The sequence below is a fragment of the Maylandia zebra genome, linkage group LG17, assembly GCF_041146795.1.
Source record: "Maylandia zebra isolate NMK-2024a linkage group LG17, Mzebra_GT3a, whole genome shotgun sequence".
Taxonomy (NCBI): Eukaryota; Metazoa; Chordata; class Actinopteri; order Cichliformes; family Cichlidae; genus Maylandia; species Maylandia zebra.
The window spans coordinates 20,188,989-20,206,972 of NC_135183.1; the positions used below are offsets into that span (position 1 = coordinate 20,188,989).

The 17,984-nt window shown below is 41.4% G+C and overlaps 1 protein-coding gene across 4 annotated transcripts; it reads left to right on the top strand.

Moving 5' to 3' along the window:
* The first annotated feature begins 4,432 nt into the window (after positions 1 to 4,432).
* On the top strand, positions 4,433 to 15,264 carry LOC101478082 (F-box only protein 15). 4 transcript variants are annotated; one of them, XM_076876033.1, is made up of 12 exons: positions 4,433 to 4,492; positions 4,647 to 4,819; positions 5,398 to 5,680; positions 5,768 to 5,833; positions 8,260 to 8,364; positions 8,779 to 9,000; positions 9,201 to 9,377; positions 11,745 to 11,868; positions 12,918 to 13,000; positions 13,180 to 13,325; positions 13,625 to 13,739; positions 14,747 to 14,900. In XM_076876033.1, the coding sequence occupies exons 3-12, from the start codon at positions 5,463 to 5,465 to the stop codon at positions 14,760 to 14,762; spliced, it is 1,272 nt and encodes a 423-aa protein (XP_076732148.1). In that variant the 5' UTR covers positions 4,433 to 4,492; positions 4,647 to 4,819; positions 5,398 to 5,462; the 3' UTR covers positions 14,763 to 14,900. The 4 variants fall into 4 exon arrangements, with proteins under 4 accessions (XP_076732148.1, XP_076732147.1, XP_012778796.3 ...); XM_076876032.1 differs by lacking the exon at positions 13,625 to 13,739 and adding an exon at positions 13,787 to 13,905 and having other exon boundaries at positions 4,439 to 4,492; positions 14,747 to 15,264; XM_012923342.5 differs by lacking the exon at positions 13,625 to 13,739 and adding an exon at positions 13,787 to 13,905 and having other exon boundaries at positions 4,440 to 4,492; positions 5,771 to 5,833; positions 14,747 to 15,264.
* Positions 15,265 to 17,984: the final 2,720 nt, after the last annotated feature.

Consider the following 17,984-nt stretch of genomic DNA (forward strand, 5'->3'; position numbering starts at 1 on the left):
TGAATCATCAGAGCTGAACAGGTGATGGAGAAACAGGTTTACCTTTTAGGTGACATGAATGAGTTGAAGGGAAGTTATGAGCTGTTTCTGAGAGACAAATAACCCCAGGATCATTTTTTAGGTAGCTGACAGCTGGTAACTGTGCAGGTGCGGATCTAGCAAAGTGTTGCCAGGGGGGCATGTAGGGCATTAACAGGGAGAGGGGGGCACAAAGAAATACTTTTCTTTCTTATTCTCATTTAAAATGTCTAGCTTTTAAAAAATAATTATCTGAATCTTACAACAAATGATTCATAGATTGATGCATATATACCATCAAAACAGTGTACATCACTGTCACAACAGTGTTTGTTTTCATTCAAAGGCTTTACGATTATTCCTGTAATGGTGGGCCGGTCTCTAGTCAAAATGCCCGGGACGATTTTTTGTCCCAGTCCAGCCCTGTATGCAGCTCATCTGCAGTCTGGTGTTACCTACATCTTCCTATTCGGAGGGCAGAATTTCCGAGTTCTGAGTACAATCGAAAGCACCACGACTGCAGTTTTCGTGTTGGATGTAAAAAGCGTACATGACGCTGTGACGTAGGCTAGAATCATGGCGGCGGTCAACGACGGTCTAGGCGTGGGATTTCTCTCATGGAAATATGGACATTATTTTTTCCTTTCTATTGGTAGGTGGCACAGTGCACTTGTGGCAAGTAAGCAAGCTAGAAGACTGGCAATCTTGCTGGGTATCCAATTACGGAAGCAACACATTAACAAGAGAATTCTGAGTAAAACCAAAGTTACTTTCCCTAGTAACTAGTTACTTTGAAAGTAGCGAGTAACTTGAAGTAACTGAGTTACTTTTGACAGAAGTAACTAGTAATGTAATTAAGTTACTAATTTAAAGTAACTTACCCAACACTGCACATATTTGGACGCCAGGTCCTAGGAGGTTAGCATAATACAAAATATGCACTGTTATGACTGTTATTTCGTCTTCTCATCATCATTATTATCATTAAAAAATATATATATGAACATTTATACTTTATGTATTATTTATATTTTAAAAAAGAAACAACTTGTGTCCATAACTATGTTTTGTTTGTTTGTTCATGTTTTTAATTGGTGTTTTTAGTATTATTTTTCATAAACACAATAAAAAAAATCTAAAGTCCTGGGAATTTGAGGGTTTGGTGCAGTATCTTAGCTGTTACGAGGCCTGTGCTCTTCTGGACAGAGACCTCTGATCCTATTTGGACTTTACCTTCCACATCTGCTCCAGTTGTTCCTTCTGCCCCTGGTACTTTCTCTCTCTCTCTCTCCGTGGCAACAATTTTTTTTCAGTGTATTATGAATACACGGAAGTGTATATGTATAAGTGTAATGTTCTCCTATTTGAAGTTGTGTATAATCCATATTATTGGTAGGTATAGCATATGAGATATATTGTTTATCATGGTATGCTACTTTCACTTTAAATGAGTGATCACTGTCTATGTTACACCTGCACAGTGAGCAGCAGTCTGCTACAGGTCTGTCATAAAAGACAGTGACAGAAATGCGCAATGTTACTCATGTAAACAGAACATTAGAAACAAATCTAAAAATAATCTTGGTCAGATTATGAGATAGTGGGCACAACCTTGTGCACAGCCACCATGTCTTTTACACAGAAGAAGAGAGACAGCCAGACTGAAAGATACTCTTTGTGGTCATCTTTTTTTTTTTTCATTTGGTTGTGCCTTTTTGGAGTCATTGTGTAGCTTGAGTCTATGCAACCAGTTTGTATCTATTCATGTACATTGATGTGCAGCTTTAATCAGAGGTTAAAAATAGATCAGTGAAAAAGAACAAGAACATCCTCGAAAGAGTGTCCTTTATCCTTAAGATGCAGATGGACTGCTGAGTCTTGTCCTGTGGACCCATAGTCAGTAGCATAAACTCAGCCACTTATAACATTGCTAAACACCTTGCTACCATCCTTGCTCCTCTCGTGGGGAAAACCCCACACCACATCAAGAACTCCACCGACTTCACCGACAAGGTCCAGAAACTTACCCTGGATCCAGATGAAACCATGGTGTCCTTTGATGTAGTCTCTCTCTTCACTTGCATACCCACCACGGAGGCTGTGGAGACTGTCAGAAAACGACTACAAGAAGACAGCTCCTTGGAGGACAGGACCAACTTCACACCCGATCAGATTTGCACACTGTTAGACCTCTGCCTCACCACTACATATTTCAAATACAACGAAGGCTTTTACAGACAAAAACATGGCTGTGCCATGGGCTCCCCCGTGTCACCTATTGTAGCCAACCTTTACATGGAAGAAGTGGAAAGGAAGGCTCTTGGCTCTTTCAAAGGAAGAGTACCCAGCCACTGGTACAGATATGTAGACGACACCTGGGTCCTTCACTGCGCACATTAACTCTGTGGATAAAAACATCAAGTTCACCAGGGAAGACACAAAGGACGACTGTTTGCCTTTCCTGGACTGCGCTGTGCACATTGAAGAGAATGGCAACCTCAACATCGAAGTTTACCGGAAGCCCACACACACGGACCAGTACCTCCTCTTTGACTCCCATCACCCTCTGGAACACAAACTTGGAGTAATTAGGACCCTACACCACCGGGCAGAACATGTTCCCTCTAAGCCTGAAGGAAAAAAGAAGGAACACACACATGTAAAGGAAGCACTCAAAACGTGCGGCTATCCTAAATGGGCGTTCTTAAAGTCAGCAAAGAGGCACAGAAAAGAAGATCAGACACCAGCGAGGGAGGATAAGAAGGACAGACGCAACAACATTGTCATCCCCTATGTAGCCGGTGTATCAGAAAAACTCAGGAGAGTTTTCTCCAAGCACGACATTTCAGACCCAGCAACACACAGACAAAAACTGGTTCACCCGAAAGACAAAACACAAACAGAGAGGACAGATGGTTTGAAAGAGGAGTGAAAGAAGCCATCTATGTCCACTGTGAGCGACCATCTTTGAACAGAGGCGGGGGTTTACGACACCAACTCTCTGCCATCTATAATCCAGTTTTGAGATCCCTTCCCAGACGCCTTAACGCCCACTCACATCCTGGGCCATCTGATCTCAGGAATTCGCATGATAAGGTGGGGCCAGGTTTCACAATGAACTCACCCGAAACTCTGGCTGATTGGGACCCACACCCAGTTTCACACCTTGGCTCAGGCGATTAGAGGATCATCAGGGGTCCTTTTGTCCCTCTGTGGGGGGTTACTCCCACTAGGTTTATATCTGGGACTCTCCATCATTTGACCTTAGAACTGAAGAAGCTTCTCGGATGAGAGGTGAAACGTCTTCAAGCAACTTAAAGAAGTCCAGACGCTTTTCTTTGCAAGCTCCTTTGACAACAAGAACAGTGAACATTAATAAATGTGATGCCCATGTACTCACCAAGTAATTCTGACCAACTTGTTTTTCTTTGCTGTAAGTCCCAGAAAGCTGTCAGTGATGCTGAGGAGAGCGACGCTCTTCATCAGCCGCAGTCTTCCATATGAGGACATCATCACTTTACAGGCTGTGTGTGTTTATGAAGCTGCTTGGAGACCAAAAACATGTTTATGTGACCGACAAAGAGAGGTTTGTTGCTGCTGCTCCTGGGCAGTGTTGTGTAGATAATAAAGTTTGTTCAGTCACTACGTGAGTGTGTGTGTGCATGTGTGATCTCAGGTTTCATGGCTTTTACTTAAATTACACAGTGTAGCATGCTTGTGTAACACACAGACACACACACAATAGGTCAATTCAGCAGACTGGGACCACACCCAGAATATTCTCAACACCGACTTTACTAATTTTAACCAAGTCTTGCTAATCAGGTCATGATCCCAGACTACAGCTCATTCACCAAAAACAGCCTCCTACAGCAGAGCAGTATCAGTTACCATCAATGAACTGAGCAAAGATGTATCAGAGTGAACTTCCAGAAGAATCGTTTTAAAACACGTTTTTGAAGGAAAGTCAACACTGCTCAACATTAAAAATGGAATTGAATTTGGATCATTCAAAAATAACTGTCCAAATAAGTGCCCGTATTTGTTTCAAGATGGCTGTTGATTCATTGCGTCCAGGTGAAGTGGTTTGATCACATTGAAATGGATCTCCTGATTATCTGCTATACACTTCTAAAATAAATTAAATATGAATCCCTGAGTAATTTGACAAGATTTGCAATAACACAATAGAACTTGTACGGCTTTCTTGAGAATAGAGAATAGAGGTACTTGATTTATTTATTTTGTTTCACACGTGGTACAGCAGTAAAGAGAAATAAGAGAAAGAGTATTAAAAAGCATATCAGGGTGTCAAACTCCAGTCCTCGAGTGCCAGCGTCCTGAAACCTTTCCATCTGTCCCTGCTGCGACACACCTGAATAAAATTAGTAGGTCATTAGGAAGACTACAGAACTTGACTGCATGTTGAGGTGACATGCACTCCCTAATCCTACTCAAGTAAATTTAAATAAATGTAAGTGTTTGCAACAATGTACTTACAAATTACTTTTATTACTCCATGTTCATTCACTGATGAGCTGCTGTAACATGAATCAAATGGCTGAATTGTCACCTCAGCATGCAGTCAAGTTCAAAAGTCTTGCTAATGATTTACTAAATTTATTCAGGTGTGTTGCAGCAGGACCACATGTAAAGGTTTCAGGACACCGGCCCTTGGAGACTGGAGTTTGACACCGGTGGCATAGATATACAGGGACCCAAGTGAAGGATGCCATTGTTAGGGGTAGAACAAACTTATGGCTGTTAGAGCCACCTCTGTTGGGATAAAACATGTGCACAGGTAATGGTAAATGATTAAAAACGGTAGAATAATGCTAAATATTTAAGAAATGCTGCATGAATCTGTGGAGCTGCTCAGTAGTGATGGGCAGATGAAGCCCCATGAAGCACTGAAGCTTTTCATCCAATTGGTTCACCCCAACGCGAAGCTTCATGAAGCTTCATTTGCTCTAGCAGGACACCTACTGGACGTAAAAATAATAGCTGGCATGAATTTGAAGAGTGTGGCATTTTGCACACAGCCTGTAAATGTCAACAACAAAAGGAGTGTGTAAAACACCTATAGTGTAGTGATGGCAGTATACTGTGTATATTTATGCTGGCAGTATGGAAAATGATTATTTGCGGCAAAGTTCGAACCGCTTCATGAACCAGTCACGTGGTACAGCCGGGCAGCGAGGCTTCGGACGTCATCATTTTCAGCTCCTCCCATAAATGAAGCAAGCCTCGATACGCGCTTCGCGGAAACGCCCCCTCCATTACTCGACACACGCTCCGAAGCCTCGATACAGAACGTCCCATCACTACTGCTTAGCCAACGCGTGGCTGCCATCTAGTGGTAAGGCTCTTATTGTGAAGGTGAGAGCTGTCCGGAAGCCACGGCCTCATTGTGAACGCGGCCAACAGCTTCAAACGGATCCATCATGGCGGAGAAAGAGAGTGAAATTTCCCGCAGCTTTCCCCAGACTCAGAACAAGTGGAACCAGCCAGTTCTGGAGAGACTGCAGCAGGGTCGCGGAAGAGGACGGCCTGGTCCCGGACGGCCAGGTCCCAGGCGACCGAGCAGAAGACAGACCGGTGGCCGTAGGTGGCCGACTTCAGAGTCCCCAAACCAGAGGCAGTGTGGCGGGAACGAGCCCCGGTAAATACCCCCCCGTTAAGTTAATGTATTACTGAATTAAAATTTTGATTAAAAATGATTATGATTATTTTTCTCGTCATTTTTAAGTAGATGTCGAGAAGCACCGACAGACAACAAAAAAGCAGAATTTCCCAAAGTGAACTTGGTGGAAAGGTAAGCTAACCAGTGTTGGACAAGTTATTTTGAAAAAGTAGTTATATTTACTTTCATTTCACCTTTAGAAACTATTTATCTTGTCTTGTTTGGTATCGTTCTTTTCAGGACAAACGCACATATCTGAATTTACAGTTAGTTTTTCATTTTGACATACTGTATTAACACAATTTGGTCCAGTCAGACTAACACACAAAATCAGAATAGAGAAAATTTATTTTTACTGTAACAACCACAAACATGTTTTAAGAGTCAATAAGATGCCACAGAAATTATTTGAGTCACTCCAAAAAATAATTTCTGTCCACTATAAGATAGAGGAGCACTTGACAGCAGGTGGTGTATCATTCGTACTGTTTCCCACCTTGAGCCAGCGTTTACACCAGGGGTGGGCGATAAACAAACAAGAGAGACAGGACTTGCGTCAGAAAAGCCGATCAGCTCATCATTGATCAGTTTCATGATTGAAGTAGAAACAGGAGAGGGAGGGGAGAGAATGAGAGAAGACGAAGCAGCATAAAGACACAGAATAACTCCAGCTTTGTCTTTTTTCATTCTAGCTGAAGTCCGGGACAAACTGTATTCCTTTACTCAATATGAAACGCGTAATATTTTCTCTGAATACGAGACAATTCCATTTTTTACGGGACAGTTGGAAACTCTACTAACTAACCTTATGAATAAAATAAAGTTCGCACAACGAAAATAAACTCCACCTAAACTTGTTTTATATCTGACCCAGATAGTCTGCAGTCATAACTTCTTACCTGAAATTCAGTTCACCTGACACTGGGACCGGCGGGCGCCTCGGGTCTCTCCTCCTCCTGCCTCCCCTTTCCCTCATCCACCTGCTGGCCTCTGTGGAAGCTCCGCCATAGCCACCACCAAACAACTGAGTTATTTTTACACATCGACCAGCATCTGGCCAATCCACCACCTTTCAGTGTTTATACTGTTACAAAAAAAATAAAAAATCATCGGCCCATAAAAACGAAAAATCACCATCGGCCTGATGGCCAGTCCAGCTATGGTCGTGTCATCAGTTAACCCTTCGCGTGCCAGCTGTGTCACGTGTGCCTAGGGTTGCCGACCCCTGGTTTACGCTGTAATCTGTCTTGGTGGCTTTTTGGCAGCAACAGTGACGTTCAACAGTCACCTCATTGTTCTGACACACAAAACAAAATGATTGTCTTCACAACCCACTAACTACACACTCCGAAGATGCTAAGTGTCACAAATCTCTCACATCTCAAAACACACTCTCTCGCTTTCTTTGTCTTTTCCTTTTTTTTTTTTTTTTTGGTTGCAAGATTTCTTGCAAGCGCTTTTTTTAGAAAACAGTTTTTCCCTTTTTTTCAGTAGACATAACCATAATATTCAGGAAAAAACATCACAAATATTTTATTTTAATCATAACTCTTTTTTTTTTTTTTTTTTCCCAACACAATTTAAAAACTGGAATGTTGTTTAAAGTCCCCACTTTTAACACAAAAAGACACTCAGGGTTGTCTTGGGTTGACATAGCATCTTGTTGCTATGTCATCTTAAACTGGTCATGTGATTGGTTTGCCATGACTACTTTATTCCTCCTCAGCCAATCAGCAGCACTTGTGTGCTGCCAGGAAGCTGTCTTCAGCTCCTAGTTAGCTGAAGACAGCTTCAATAGTCTGTGTGTTGAAAAATAGTAACTCGTCTGCATCACATTTTCTTGTTAGTAACAGTAACTTCATTGTAAGTTGCTGTGGCGACCGTGGCTCAGGGGGTTGGGAAGCGTATCTGTAACCGGAAGGTCGCCGGTTCGATCCCTGGGCTCTCTGTCCTGGTCGTTGTGTCCTTGGGCAAGACACTTTACCCTACCGCCTACTGGTGTTGGCCAGAGGGGCCGATGGCGCGAAATGGCAGCCTCGCTTCTGTCAGTCTGCCCCAGGGCAGCTGTGGCTACAACCGTAGCTTGCCTCCACCAGTGTATGAATGCGAGAGTGAATGAATAGTGGCATTGTAAAGCGCTTTGGGTGCCTTGAAAAGCGCTATATAAATCCAATCCATTATTATTATTATTATTATTATTATTATTATTATTATTATTATAATAACAATAGAAATAGTAATTAGTTAAATTACTAGTTTCTGAAAAAAGTAACGCTGTTAGTAACGCCGCTACTGTTAATGCCGTTATTCCTATCACTGAAGTTAACATTGACTCTAATGGCAATAATGGAATCAATACTGTAGATATTTGGATCAATCTGCCCACTCCCAGGCCGCACAAAGCCCAGGATAACATAACTGAGGATATTTGGACTGTGAATCATGCAAAATCATGCACAGTAGGGCTCCTTTAAAAGGTACAAGTAAATTTTTGCGACCGGCACAAAAATCCTAAATTTCTGTGGCCTCACCGTGTTTTCTGCTCATCTTTTCTCCAGGATGCCGTCTGAGATTCTGCACAAGATTCTGTCGTACCTGGACGTGTCCTCGCTGTTCTGCATCAGCCACGTCAGCAAGCTCTTCTACCAGCTCACCAATGACGAGTAAGACGAAGCACACCTGCACAGCCTTGCATCAGATGGGCTCAGCAGTATATCCTGAATTTTACGCGCCCGGATTTCCAGCAGTGCCTGCATCTCAGTTTAGTTTTCATTAAATGTGGACTGTGTTAAATATGCAGGGCTCTATGAAGCAGCTGAAAGTGCTTAATACTTTTTAAAAATGTAAATGCAACAAACAGACCTGTGATTGTTTTCTGTCCTAAAAAATTGGGAGGACGTTTTAAATTCACAACATCAAAACCTGCCGAGCTGCAACATGAACACAGCCTAGAAACACTTGGAGTAATACACCCTTGCAGCCAGCAGGTGGAAGGATTCATCTACCCACCAGGTGGTGAGATTAGAAGCTCCTGCACAAACAGCAGAAACATGCAAAAGAAACATTTTTCTCTCCAGCGTCTTGTGGTACAGGATCTACATGTCAGAGTTTGGGTGGAAGCCAAAAGCGGCGGGCAACGTGGCGGTGAAGATGGAGCCAGCGGAGGATCGATCGACGAGCTGCTGGAAGTGGATGTACCTCAGGATGATAACTGGGCGAGAGATGAACAAGTGGAGAGGAGAGCTGAGAGACATCGGCCCATTCACCGGCCTGCCCCAGCAGACTGAGTGGGTGCTCAGGTACAAGCCGCTACCTCTTCAGGTTATTCCAAAAGTGTTTCTGTTTCTTTATTTCAGGCTCGATTAGTCGGTTTCATGAGTTTGTGACCCATAACTGGATAAATGGTTGTTTAAGTCACTAAAATGGTTCCTGGTTGAACTCCGGGGCGGCCCGTGTTTCCTGTATGTGTAATAAAGATTTATTCACTGGATTTTTGCAGGAACCTGAATGTGAGCTGGGAGCTGATGCTGCACACTCACTGGGGTCAGGTGGTCGTGCTGGAGCAGACCCGAGGGCACTACTTCGAGTCCTCCATGATTGTCCACTGGAGCGGAGGCCGCCTTCCATCCTACCAAGACATCAACAGCATCCAGCTCTACGGAGTCAGGAAGGAGAAGTAAGACGGCCACAGAGCTGTATCTCTGTGTTATTCTCTATATTTAAGAATAATAATAAGACAAAACTGGAACCCAGGGCCGCTTTATACAAAAAGTCAAAGGTGTCAGTGAGCAGGCAGCATTCAAGAGCACTGAAGGCTGTCTCTGAAAGACTGCAGTCTGAGGGTTGAATAGTAAGTTTTTATCTGTGGAAGGTAGAATCTGAGATGGGATGTAAGAGAAGATCAGATAAATCCTGGGAGGCAAGAGCATGGAGGGATTTATAGGTGAGGAGAAGGATTTTAACCCTTTAAGACCTACCATAGAACCAAGTCCGCCAGAGCTTATATTATATTTTTACATGCTGTGGAGCCATTTCTGGGAGCATTTCAAGTTGCTATACATCAATACAACCATTATAGCCCAATTTTTAATAATATGTATGCATTAAGTCCATAGTAACTACATAAATTGCAAAAAAAGTGCAATAAACTACAAAAAATGTGAAAATTGTTGTTTTGTGTTTTTTAAACACATTTTCTACTCTAAATTTAAGAGGTTTATCCCTCAAAATTTTAAATACAAAAAAGTTGCAAAAAATAGTTTACAACAGGAAACTTATTTTGAGTGCTTTCATAGTTTTATTTTTGAGATACACCAATTTTTATATACTGCAGAAAAAACAAAAACCAATCCTATAATGCAAATTTGCAGAGAAAACAGCATGTGCATAAAAATAAAATATTTAAAGCAGTGCAATTCGAGTTCTAAGCATCCTAGAAACTATTCAGAAAAGCATAAAGTCAAACATGACTTTTAAAAACACCAGTAAAGGCTTATAAGGCCTACAAGTAAAAAACTACATTTTCCACGAAAATGACATCACTTCCGGTTTCGGGGAGGTAATGGCGGACATGCGATAGTTCGCACTGACGTCTATTTCAATGGAGGAAGTGTTCTGAACAGCTAATCGGATCAGCAAAGCCCGTTTCTGGAATATTATGTTTTTGTTCCTGCAAGCGCTTTTTATGCAATTTTTGCAAAGCTTTATGTGGAAGGAAACCGTGGCCTAGCACAAGCTGATGGCATAAGATGTAAGTACAACTCATCTGGTTTCATATGCAAAAAAAATTATTGCGCTAGCTTACGTGGTTCCGGTTCTACCGGGATTTAAAAATTGTTACGCAAAACGGAGCGTGCCTGCTCCGACCGGCTTTAAAGGGTTAAAGGAAATTTGGGAGTTTAATGACAGTAGGGCTGCCACAAACGATTATTGTGATAGTCAACTAATCAGATCATGCATCCATTGGACTTAAAACGTACAGCTCATTGCACCAGCATGCATCTGCTGTTATAACTATCATTAGCTTACAGCTTTAGGTGTTTAAGGTATGTGCTAACTTAAAAAAAAAAAGACAATATGATCGTTTATTAAACTTTTAATGAATTTTGCAGATTGTCTCGGTAGAGTTTTAAAGTCAGCCGTCTGCTTCTTGCCCCCTCAAATATAACAGGACACCGGAGTAAATTCGCTACCATCTCACACTTCTGTTTAATCTGTGTTCTGTTTGATTCAGCTATGTGAAAACTATAACTTTATTCTCACCAGACCAATTTACTCAGGAACAAATAAAACACTGGAAAAAAAAGCCATACAATAACATTTTTGTGACTTGTATATCATGTTTAACCTGAGTAGTGAAAGACCGCGGGGGGTTTGAAAACGATGTGCCGGGAGTCCGCTGTTCTCGTCAGCGAAGGCATGTAAGACCTCAAAGCAAAGTCCTGAGCTAAGTGCAGCATGTGGAGGGCTTTGATAGGCAGAGCACTCCAGGCTGGAGGTGATGAAGGTGTGATTGAGGGTTTCGTGCCTGAGAGGACGAGCAGAGTCTGGAGATGCTCTGTAGTTGCTAGCAGGAAGTTCTAGACATGGATTTAATGAGGTTCAGACAAACAGGGTTGTGGACCTCTGGTGATGGTTAGATGGAGTATCCACCCATATTAAGGAGCAGATCGACCATGTTCCAGAGTAACGACGCACCATCATTGACCTTTAAAACTGCAACAGTGAGCTGACGTCGTCAACTGATCACAAAAAGTGAAAACTGATACTAAACACCTTCATGGAAAGAATGCTCTGTTAATGTTAAATGCTTTTACTTTTATTTAACTGACTTCATTTTATTTTTTGTGTGTGTGTGTGTGTGTGTGTGTGTGTGTGTGTGTGTGTGTGTGTGTGTGTGTGTGTGTGTGTAAAAATATCTGGTAGTATGAAGCCCTCACTCTGGGCCTTTAATACTTTTATGTCATTTATCAAATTCATTCATCCTTTTGAATTCTGTCAGTAATTAAATTTGATGGTCAGGTGTGCTCTCCTCCTCCTCCAGGCTGGCCTGGCGCTCTCTGATTTTAAACCTGGATATGAGGACCCATCCGTATGAGCTCACTGGCAAAGACGGACAGATCAGGCTTGCGTGTCTGTCGCCGGGAGTCGTCATCGGCTTCTGGAGGGTAAATATTTAACAAAACTCTTTAAAGGAACCAAAACGTTTCTGTGGCTCTGGAGTTTTAAATGCAGGTGTTGTAAGTTTAGATGCACATTTTATAATCTGTTTAACATCTCATGTTTATCTGCTGATTATTAAATTACTTTTAAATCAAGGTGGGAATTTAACGTGTCAATTGCAATTAATTTGAAGAAAGGCGTTTTCCAGTTAGGTCCTTTCGAGACGTCAGTCTTTATTCAGTGGCTGATGAGCTGCAACACATCTCAGCTGCGGCTTATGAGGCAGACCTGAAACACAGGAGAAAAAGCTCTCACATGGGGAGAGCCTCTAGAGGTCAGCGACCCTAACAGTCACATAGTAACAAATAGGAGAACTGCACTGAGCTCTGCGAATGTGAACAGTCTAGTTTGTCTAAGTTGACAGTAATTGGCTGAGAGAAGGACCGTAAATGAGAATGGAGGTATTGTGAGTCCAATGGGGTTTTGTTGGTTGTTTTTGGTTTTTTTTCCACTGAAATGGTCGATGATCACACCGTTTTAACCTAATGTACAAAATAAAGTTGGCTAAGGTTACTCGGAGTTCAAAGGTGAAGCTGGTCAAATACCCTTTTGTTTCTGCGTTTTTTCTTTTTCTTTTTTTTTTTTTTTTTTTTTTTATTAAGAAGAAAAACTGCACTTTATGTTGAAATTTTTATTATTTAAAGACAATACCATTTTGAAAATGTACTTAAAGTATTTAAAATAAGTCTGCTTAATTTTGGCTAGGGATGTTATATTTTTTTCTGTTTTGCATTGAAATGCAGTTTTTCTTATGTGATGAAATGTGATTGTTCAAGATTAATTACTTAATTATAAAGAGTCCCACCCCTAGTTTTAATTCCTGAGTGAATTTCTGTGCGTTTTTAAATGCAGTTTTTCCTGTTAGTGTTCCTAAAATAACAGAACATCTTTAAGTAGTTCTTCTGCAGTGAAGCCTCTAATTCTGTAACGTTAACTTGTATGTTTTTATTAGAATAAAATGAATTATAAAAGTAAAAGAAGATTCTGTGTGTAGGGTCGGGGCAACATAGCCTTCATCATGATCAACCTGCACTTCCACAAGCTGGTGGAGAAGATTCTGCTGGGATCTCCAGTCTGGTAAGTTTAAGGAAGTGGTCCTGCTTTAAAACAGAGGCCAGCATCAGTAGCCTGGCTTTCCTGTGATGCCAAATAATATTAACAATAAATGGGCCGGATTTGTACGTCTGTCATCAGTTTAAGAGAAACTTTGTTTAATATTCAGTTTTGTGTTAATGCTCATTTGTCCCTTCCTGCAGCCCATATTCCGAACCTTTGGACCCGCCCCCCGTGGACGACCGTGACCCTAAATTTGGTCTCCACGGCTACACTCTGCACTTCGTCCTGCACAATACCAGGACCCAGATCATGTCGGGACACTTTTGCCAGCTCTCCTGCAGCACAAGTAATCACGGAGTAATGAGATTACATTCCCTGTTAAGCAGGGAGTCTTTCACAAAAGAGCAGATGTAACTTTTTGTTTGTTTGTTTGTTTTTTTTAATTTAAAACGAGCCAAGAAACTGCACTTTAGACTCTGATCTTAGGATTTACACTCATTTCTGTTTCCTTACATTTGTGCTGCGTTGAGTTATACATTGACTTGTTCTTATAATGTCAGGTAAAGACTAGGGGTGGGCGCCATGTTGTCTGTCGAGGGTTGTTGTTGTGTTTTTTTTTTTTTTTTTTGTTTGTTTTTTTAACAGCTGTTTTTCCACCGTATGTAACGACATCGGTAACTTCCATCCTGTCACATGGAGCGCGGATGGTCACACTTGGTGGATTCACATTATGGAAACTCTACAATCAACAAACTGAGGAGTAAGTGAAAAATTTTAAATCACCAACACTCTCTGGCCTGTGGTCAGTTCAACAGGGACTTGCTGAAATGAAGGTCATCAGCAGGACTAATGTGTCCCAGCACCGATCACTGTCTGGAAGCATCCGTGTGCCCTGGAAGTGGGAGAAGCTGGAAGGCTCGGTAGAGGTACAGCCGTCTGACACACATGATTCAGAGATTTATAGTGCTGTGCAGAGGTCTCAAGCTACCTCTCAACAAGGTGACATAGGATTTTGAAATGCCAGTGTGTATTTTTTATTTATTTATTTTTTAAGGCTTTATCTTCCATTTGTCCAGTTTGCTCTTTATTTTATTTATTTATTTATTTTTTTAGAGACTCACTGCAAATCATGCTGAAAGACATTTTTTTTGGCTAACAGCTCTCTGGGAATCACCTTGGTGCAAAAATACAGTTTTATGTCAGTTTGTGTTGTGTGTTTGGCTAAAATGGTTTCCTTGCTGAGTTGGATGTAGACACAGTACAGCTTCATCCTGTGAGCTTGAATGATTCACAGGTCGGTGTGAATTGCCCTAACAACGGAAAAACCTTATAACGCCAAATTGCAAAGAAATGAGGGTTGGCTCAAGACTTCTGCACAGTACAGACAAAGAAACCAAATGTTTGAACTCGTGCAGACGTGTTTTACACATGTGATGTCTGAGTTTAAGCTGCAGTTAAAGTGTGGTGTTGCGTGTGTTAACGTCGTTGTGTAAGATAAGATAAGATAAGATAACCTTTATTAGTCCCACACGTGGGAAATTTGTTTTGTCACAGCAGGAAGTGGACAGTGCAAAAGTTATGAGGCAAAAATTAGAATACAATAAGAATAAATACAGTACACAGCTGTACAGAATAGAATAAAATAATATACTATATACAGTAGAATAAAATAAATATACAATAAGATAAAAATAGAATACAAATACAAATGTGTGATAGGTGGTGTGATGTTAGTGTGAATAACTTGGCGCGCCGTGACGTCTTCAGAACTGCTGCGTCATGACGTTGACCCTGCTGGACGAGTTCCAGAAACCCTTCTGGTGCGTCAGCACCCCGGTTACCATCTCCGTGGTGAAGAAGTCGCAGTCGTTGGGCTACAGCGGCACCAACTTCCTGATGGTGTACCGCAGCTCTGAGGGGCAGGTGAAGATGAAACTGGTCCGGCTGAAAGAGCAGCAGCAGTTCTTCCTCGTCGGCCTCACGCTCTACGTCTCCATCCTCAAAGTCAACGCTCACTTCAGCACCAAGTACAAAAGCTGAACTGGTCCAGTTTCACATGTTTGTCTGTTTTGAATTAAAAGATAAAAGTTTTTTATTTTAATTTCAGAGAAGAGATTCTGGTGTTAATTTTATTCATTGAGACTGTGAGTGCTTTTGTTCTGGCCTATGGTTTGACGCACAGTCATGTGACAGGATCTCATGTGTAGAATAAACTGCACATTTATTTCATTGGAATTGTGTTTTTTGAGAAGCACTTTGCAGATTAAATATAATTTACATTAAAACCTTCTGTTGTTTGTCCCTTTATTTTATCCTAAATGACTGAAACTGGGAATTATGGATCCCAGTCAGTGGGAGAAAAGCATGGGGGGGGGAAACTCTGGACTGAGGACAGGTCGAGTTCAGCCAGATAATCCAGAGGTCATGTCTGAATCAGTCCAGCTCATCTTCCTTTTGCTTCAGACTTCTTTAAGAGCAATAGACTCAAAGGTTTAGCCAGTAAAGCCAGTCAGATGGCTGTATGAGTGTAAATGTGTGAAGAACTCGCTAAAGATCCATACAAAAAGCTGGAGCTTCAGATGTGACATGCTCTCTGACCTCCACGTCTTCATCATTGACTGATTCTCATTGAAGGCTTCCCTCATCTTTGGGGAAGTGCAGTCAATCTGATCTTTATTTCCTCCCTCAGAGGTCAAAGGGTTGGTGTCAGCTGCATTTAAAGAACTACAAAAGGCTCTTTCTGGTTTCACGGTCAGGCATGAGGCTTTCTATGCTTTAGCGTCAGCAGGTGCTCCTATCACATCTTCCTGCTTCCTCAGTTTAATGATCTTAGGAGGCAGAATGGAGTGTGCAGACAAACCCTCAGACTGAGGTCTGCAGTTCAAATAATTTGATGAAGCATGGCGTCTGTACGCCTCAGCAGCCCATCTGTGCAGCAGAGTTAACAACAGAAGGCTGACGAATTATTAATATTTTTAGTTTGATTCGCTCTTCAGTTCCTGATCTTACATGAGAGAAGAAAACTGAAGGAATAAGGGCGTACAACACAACTGCAGCAACTTAAAAGTCAAAATTGACTTTAAAAGAAAATTCAACAAAATAAGAAAAGGGGTTTCCAGTTACATGTTTGGATAAATTTCCTGCAGACGTCTGAATTGAACTTTAGTCACACAACTCGCACATGCTGTTACTGGACAAAAGGTGGCGCTGTTCTTAAACCACAGCTCAGCTGGGTTTTTAAACTGTCACACAATCCATGTAGATGTGTAAGAATAGAAAACTGGCTGTGTCAATTTAACAAGTTCAGAGTGTGAAACTTACAGTTTTCTATTTTCTCATTTTTAATGTAAATGCTTTTATTTTCGCAAAACAAGTTTTTATTTAATTAAAATATTTTTTTGCATCTCGTTTTGGTTAATGATAACTAGCCTGGTGTTAAACAACAAGCTGGGCTTAAACAATGAATACAGGACAGGAAGTGACTCATATGCATCATTAAATTATTTTTTGGTGAGCAACACTCGATGGTGTTAAATGGAGACCGCTTCGTTTTTGTTGGCAGACGTGAACTTAAAACATCGAAGCAGAAGTTGTAAAAACTCTTTGTGGACAGAGAGAGATGGAGGAGCTGTGAGACTTCACTTATAAACAAACGCTGCTCCAGAGCCCGTTTGTGTACACGAGAGAAAATAATGTACTAAAGCCGAGCTCTGTTTCACTGGCTGCTCAAAATACAGTTTCAGAGACAAGGTTTACCCGCCAAATAAACAAAAATCTCCCTGCATCACTCGATGCTCGTGCTGCAGTCTGCAGCTTGTTTTTCAGAGAGAAACAAAGCTGGAAGAGGCTAAAAAGTAAAAATGTTTCTGAGCTATCACGTGTAATTTAGAGAGTAGCTCTTTATGCAGGGGAAAGTTTAGAAGAATGATTTGTCACATCCACACAGACTCTGTGCAGGTCCAGCGAACTGCAGCACTCTTCATGGCTGTTTTCTCTCACAGGTGATGTGTTTGTTCAAGATGATGAGATATAGATACAACTCATCCAGAAAGTGTTTACAGAGCTTCAGTTTTTCTACATTTTGTTGTATTTAAACCGTATTTTTTATGTTTTATTTTTAATAAAAAGGACGCTCACGCAGACTTTTTTCCGTGTTGTCATTTTGGAGTATTGTCTGGAAAATATTGAGGTGAAATACGGCAAAATGTGGAACAACTGAAGCGCTGTGAGTAGTAGTGAAGGGAAACAGCCATGAAGAGTGCTGCAGTTTGTTAGACCTGATTTCTGTCCCATCACTGAAGTCTGCAGAGTTTTCAGACCTAACACAGAGCAGAGCACACACATGGTCAGTCTTAACGTTCAGCTGTTGTTTTAATGCAACATGAAGTCATTAAAAACATTCAGTGTTTGTTCATTTATGTTTACAACCTCTACTTTTTCAACCTTTTGTAAATACTTGAATCAGGACAAGTGAACTCTGTGTGTTTTCTGGGACTGAGTAGATTTTTAAAGTGACCTTTGAGTGACTCAAAAGTATCTGTAGGATTATTTTGTGTCTGTGTTACAGCCCTAGCAAGGCCTCCTCCTGAAGGTGCCTGTGTGGGCGTGTCCTACAATCTCTTCTGCCTGAGGTGCCACCTTTCTCTTTTACACAGCTGACTCACATCAGTAATTAAAGGTATTTAAGCCCAGGGAAAGGTGAGCTCTGGGCCAGAGTGCCATGTTAGTGGTTGCAGCTGATGAGCTGTGTTTTTGCTGTTTACTGCGTTTGGTGATTGTTTAGTCCTGCCAGTGTTTGGTGACTAAACTCTTTTTTTTTTTGACTTACTCTTCAGTTTATTGACCAACGCCTGAGTTTTGTTTTGTTTCTTTAAATGGTGATAGCGGCTTGACCGTCTCTTTTAGTTAGTATTTGATAGAAACTTTAATAAAACTCTTTAACCAGTTTGCCTCTGTCTCCTTTTTCTGACCCGGACACTTTTTGTTACTTCCCCTTCATCGCCTG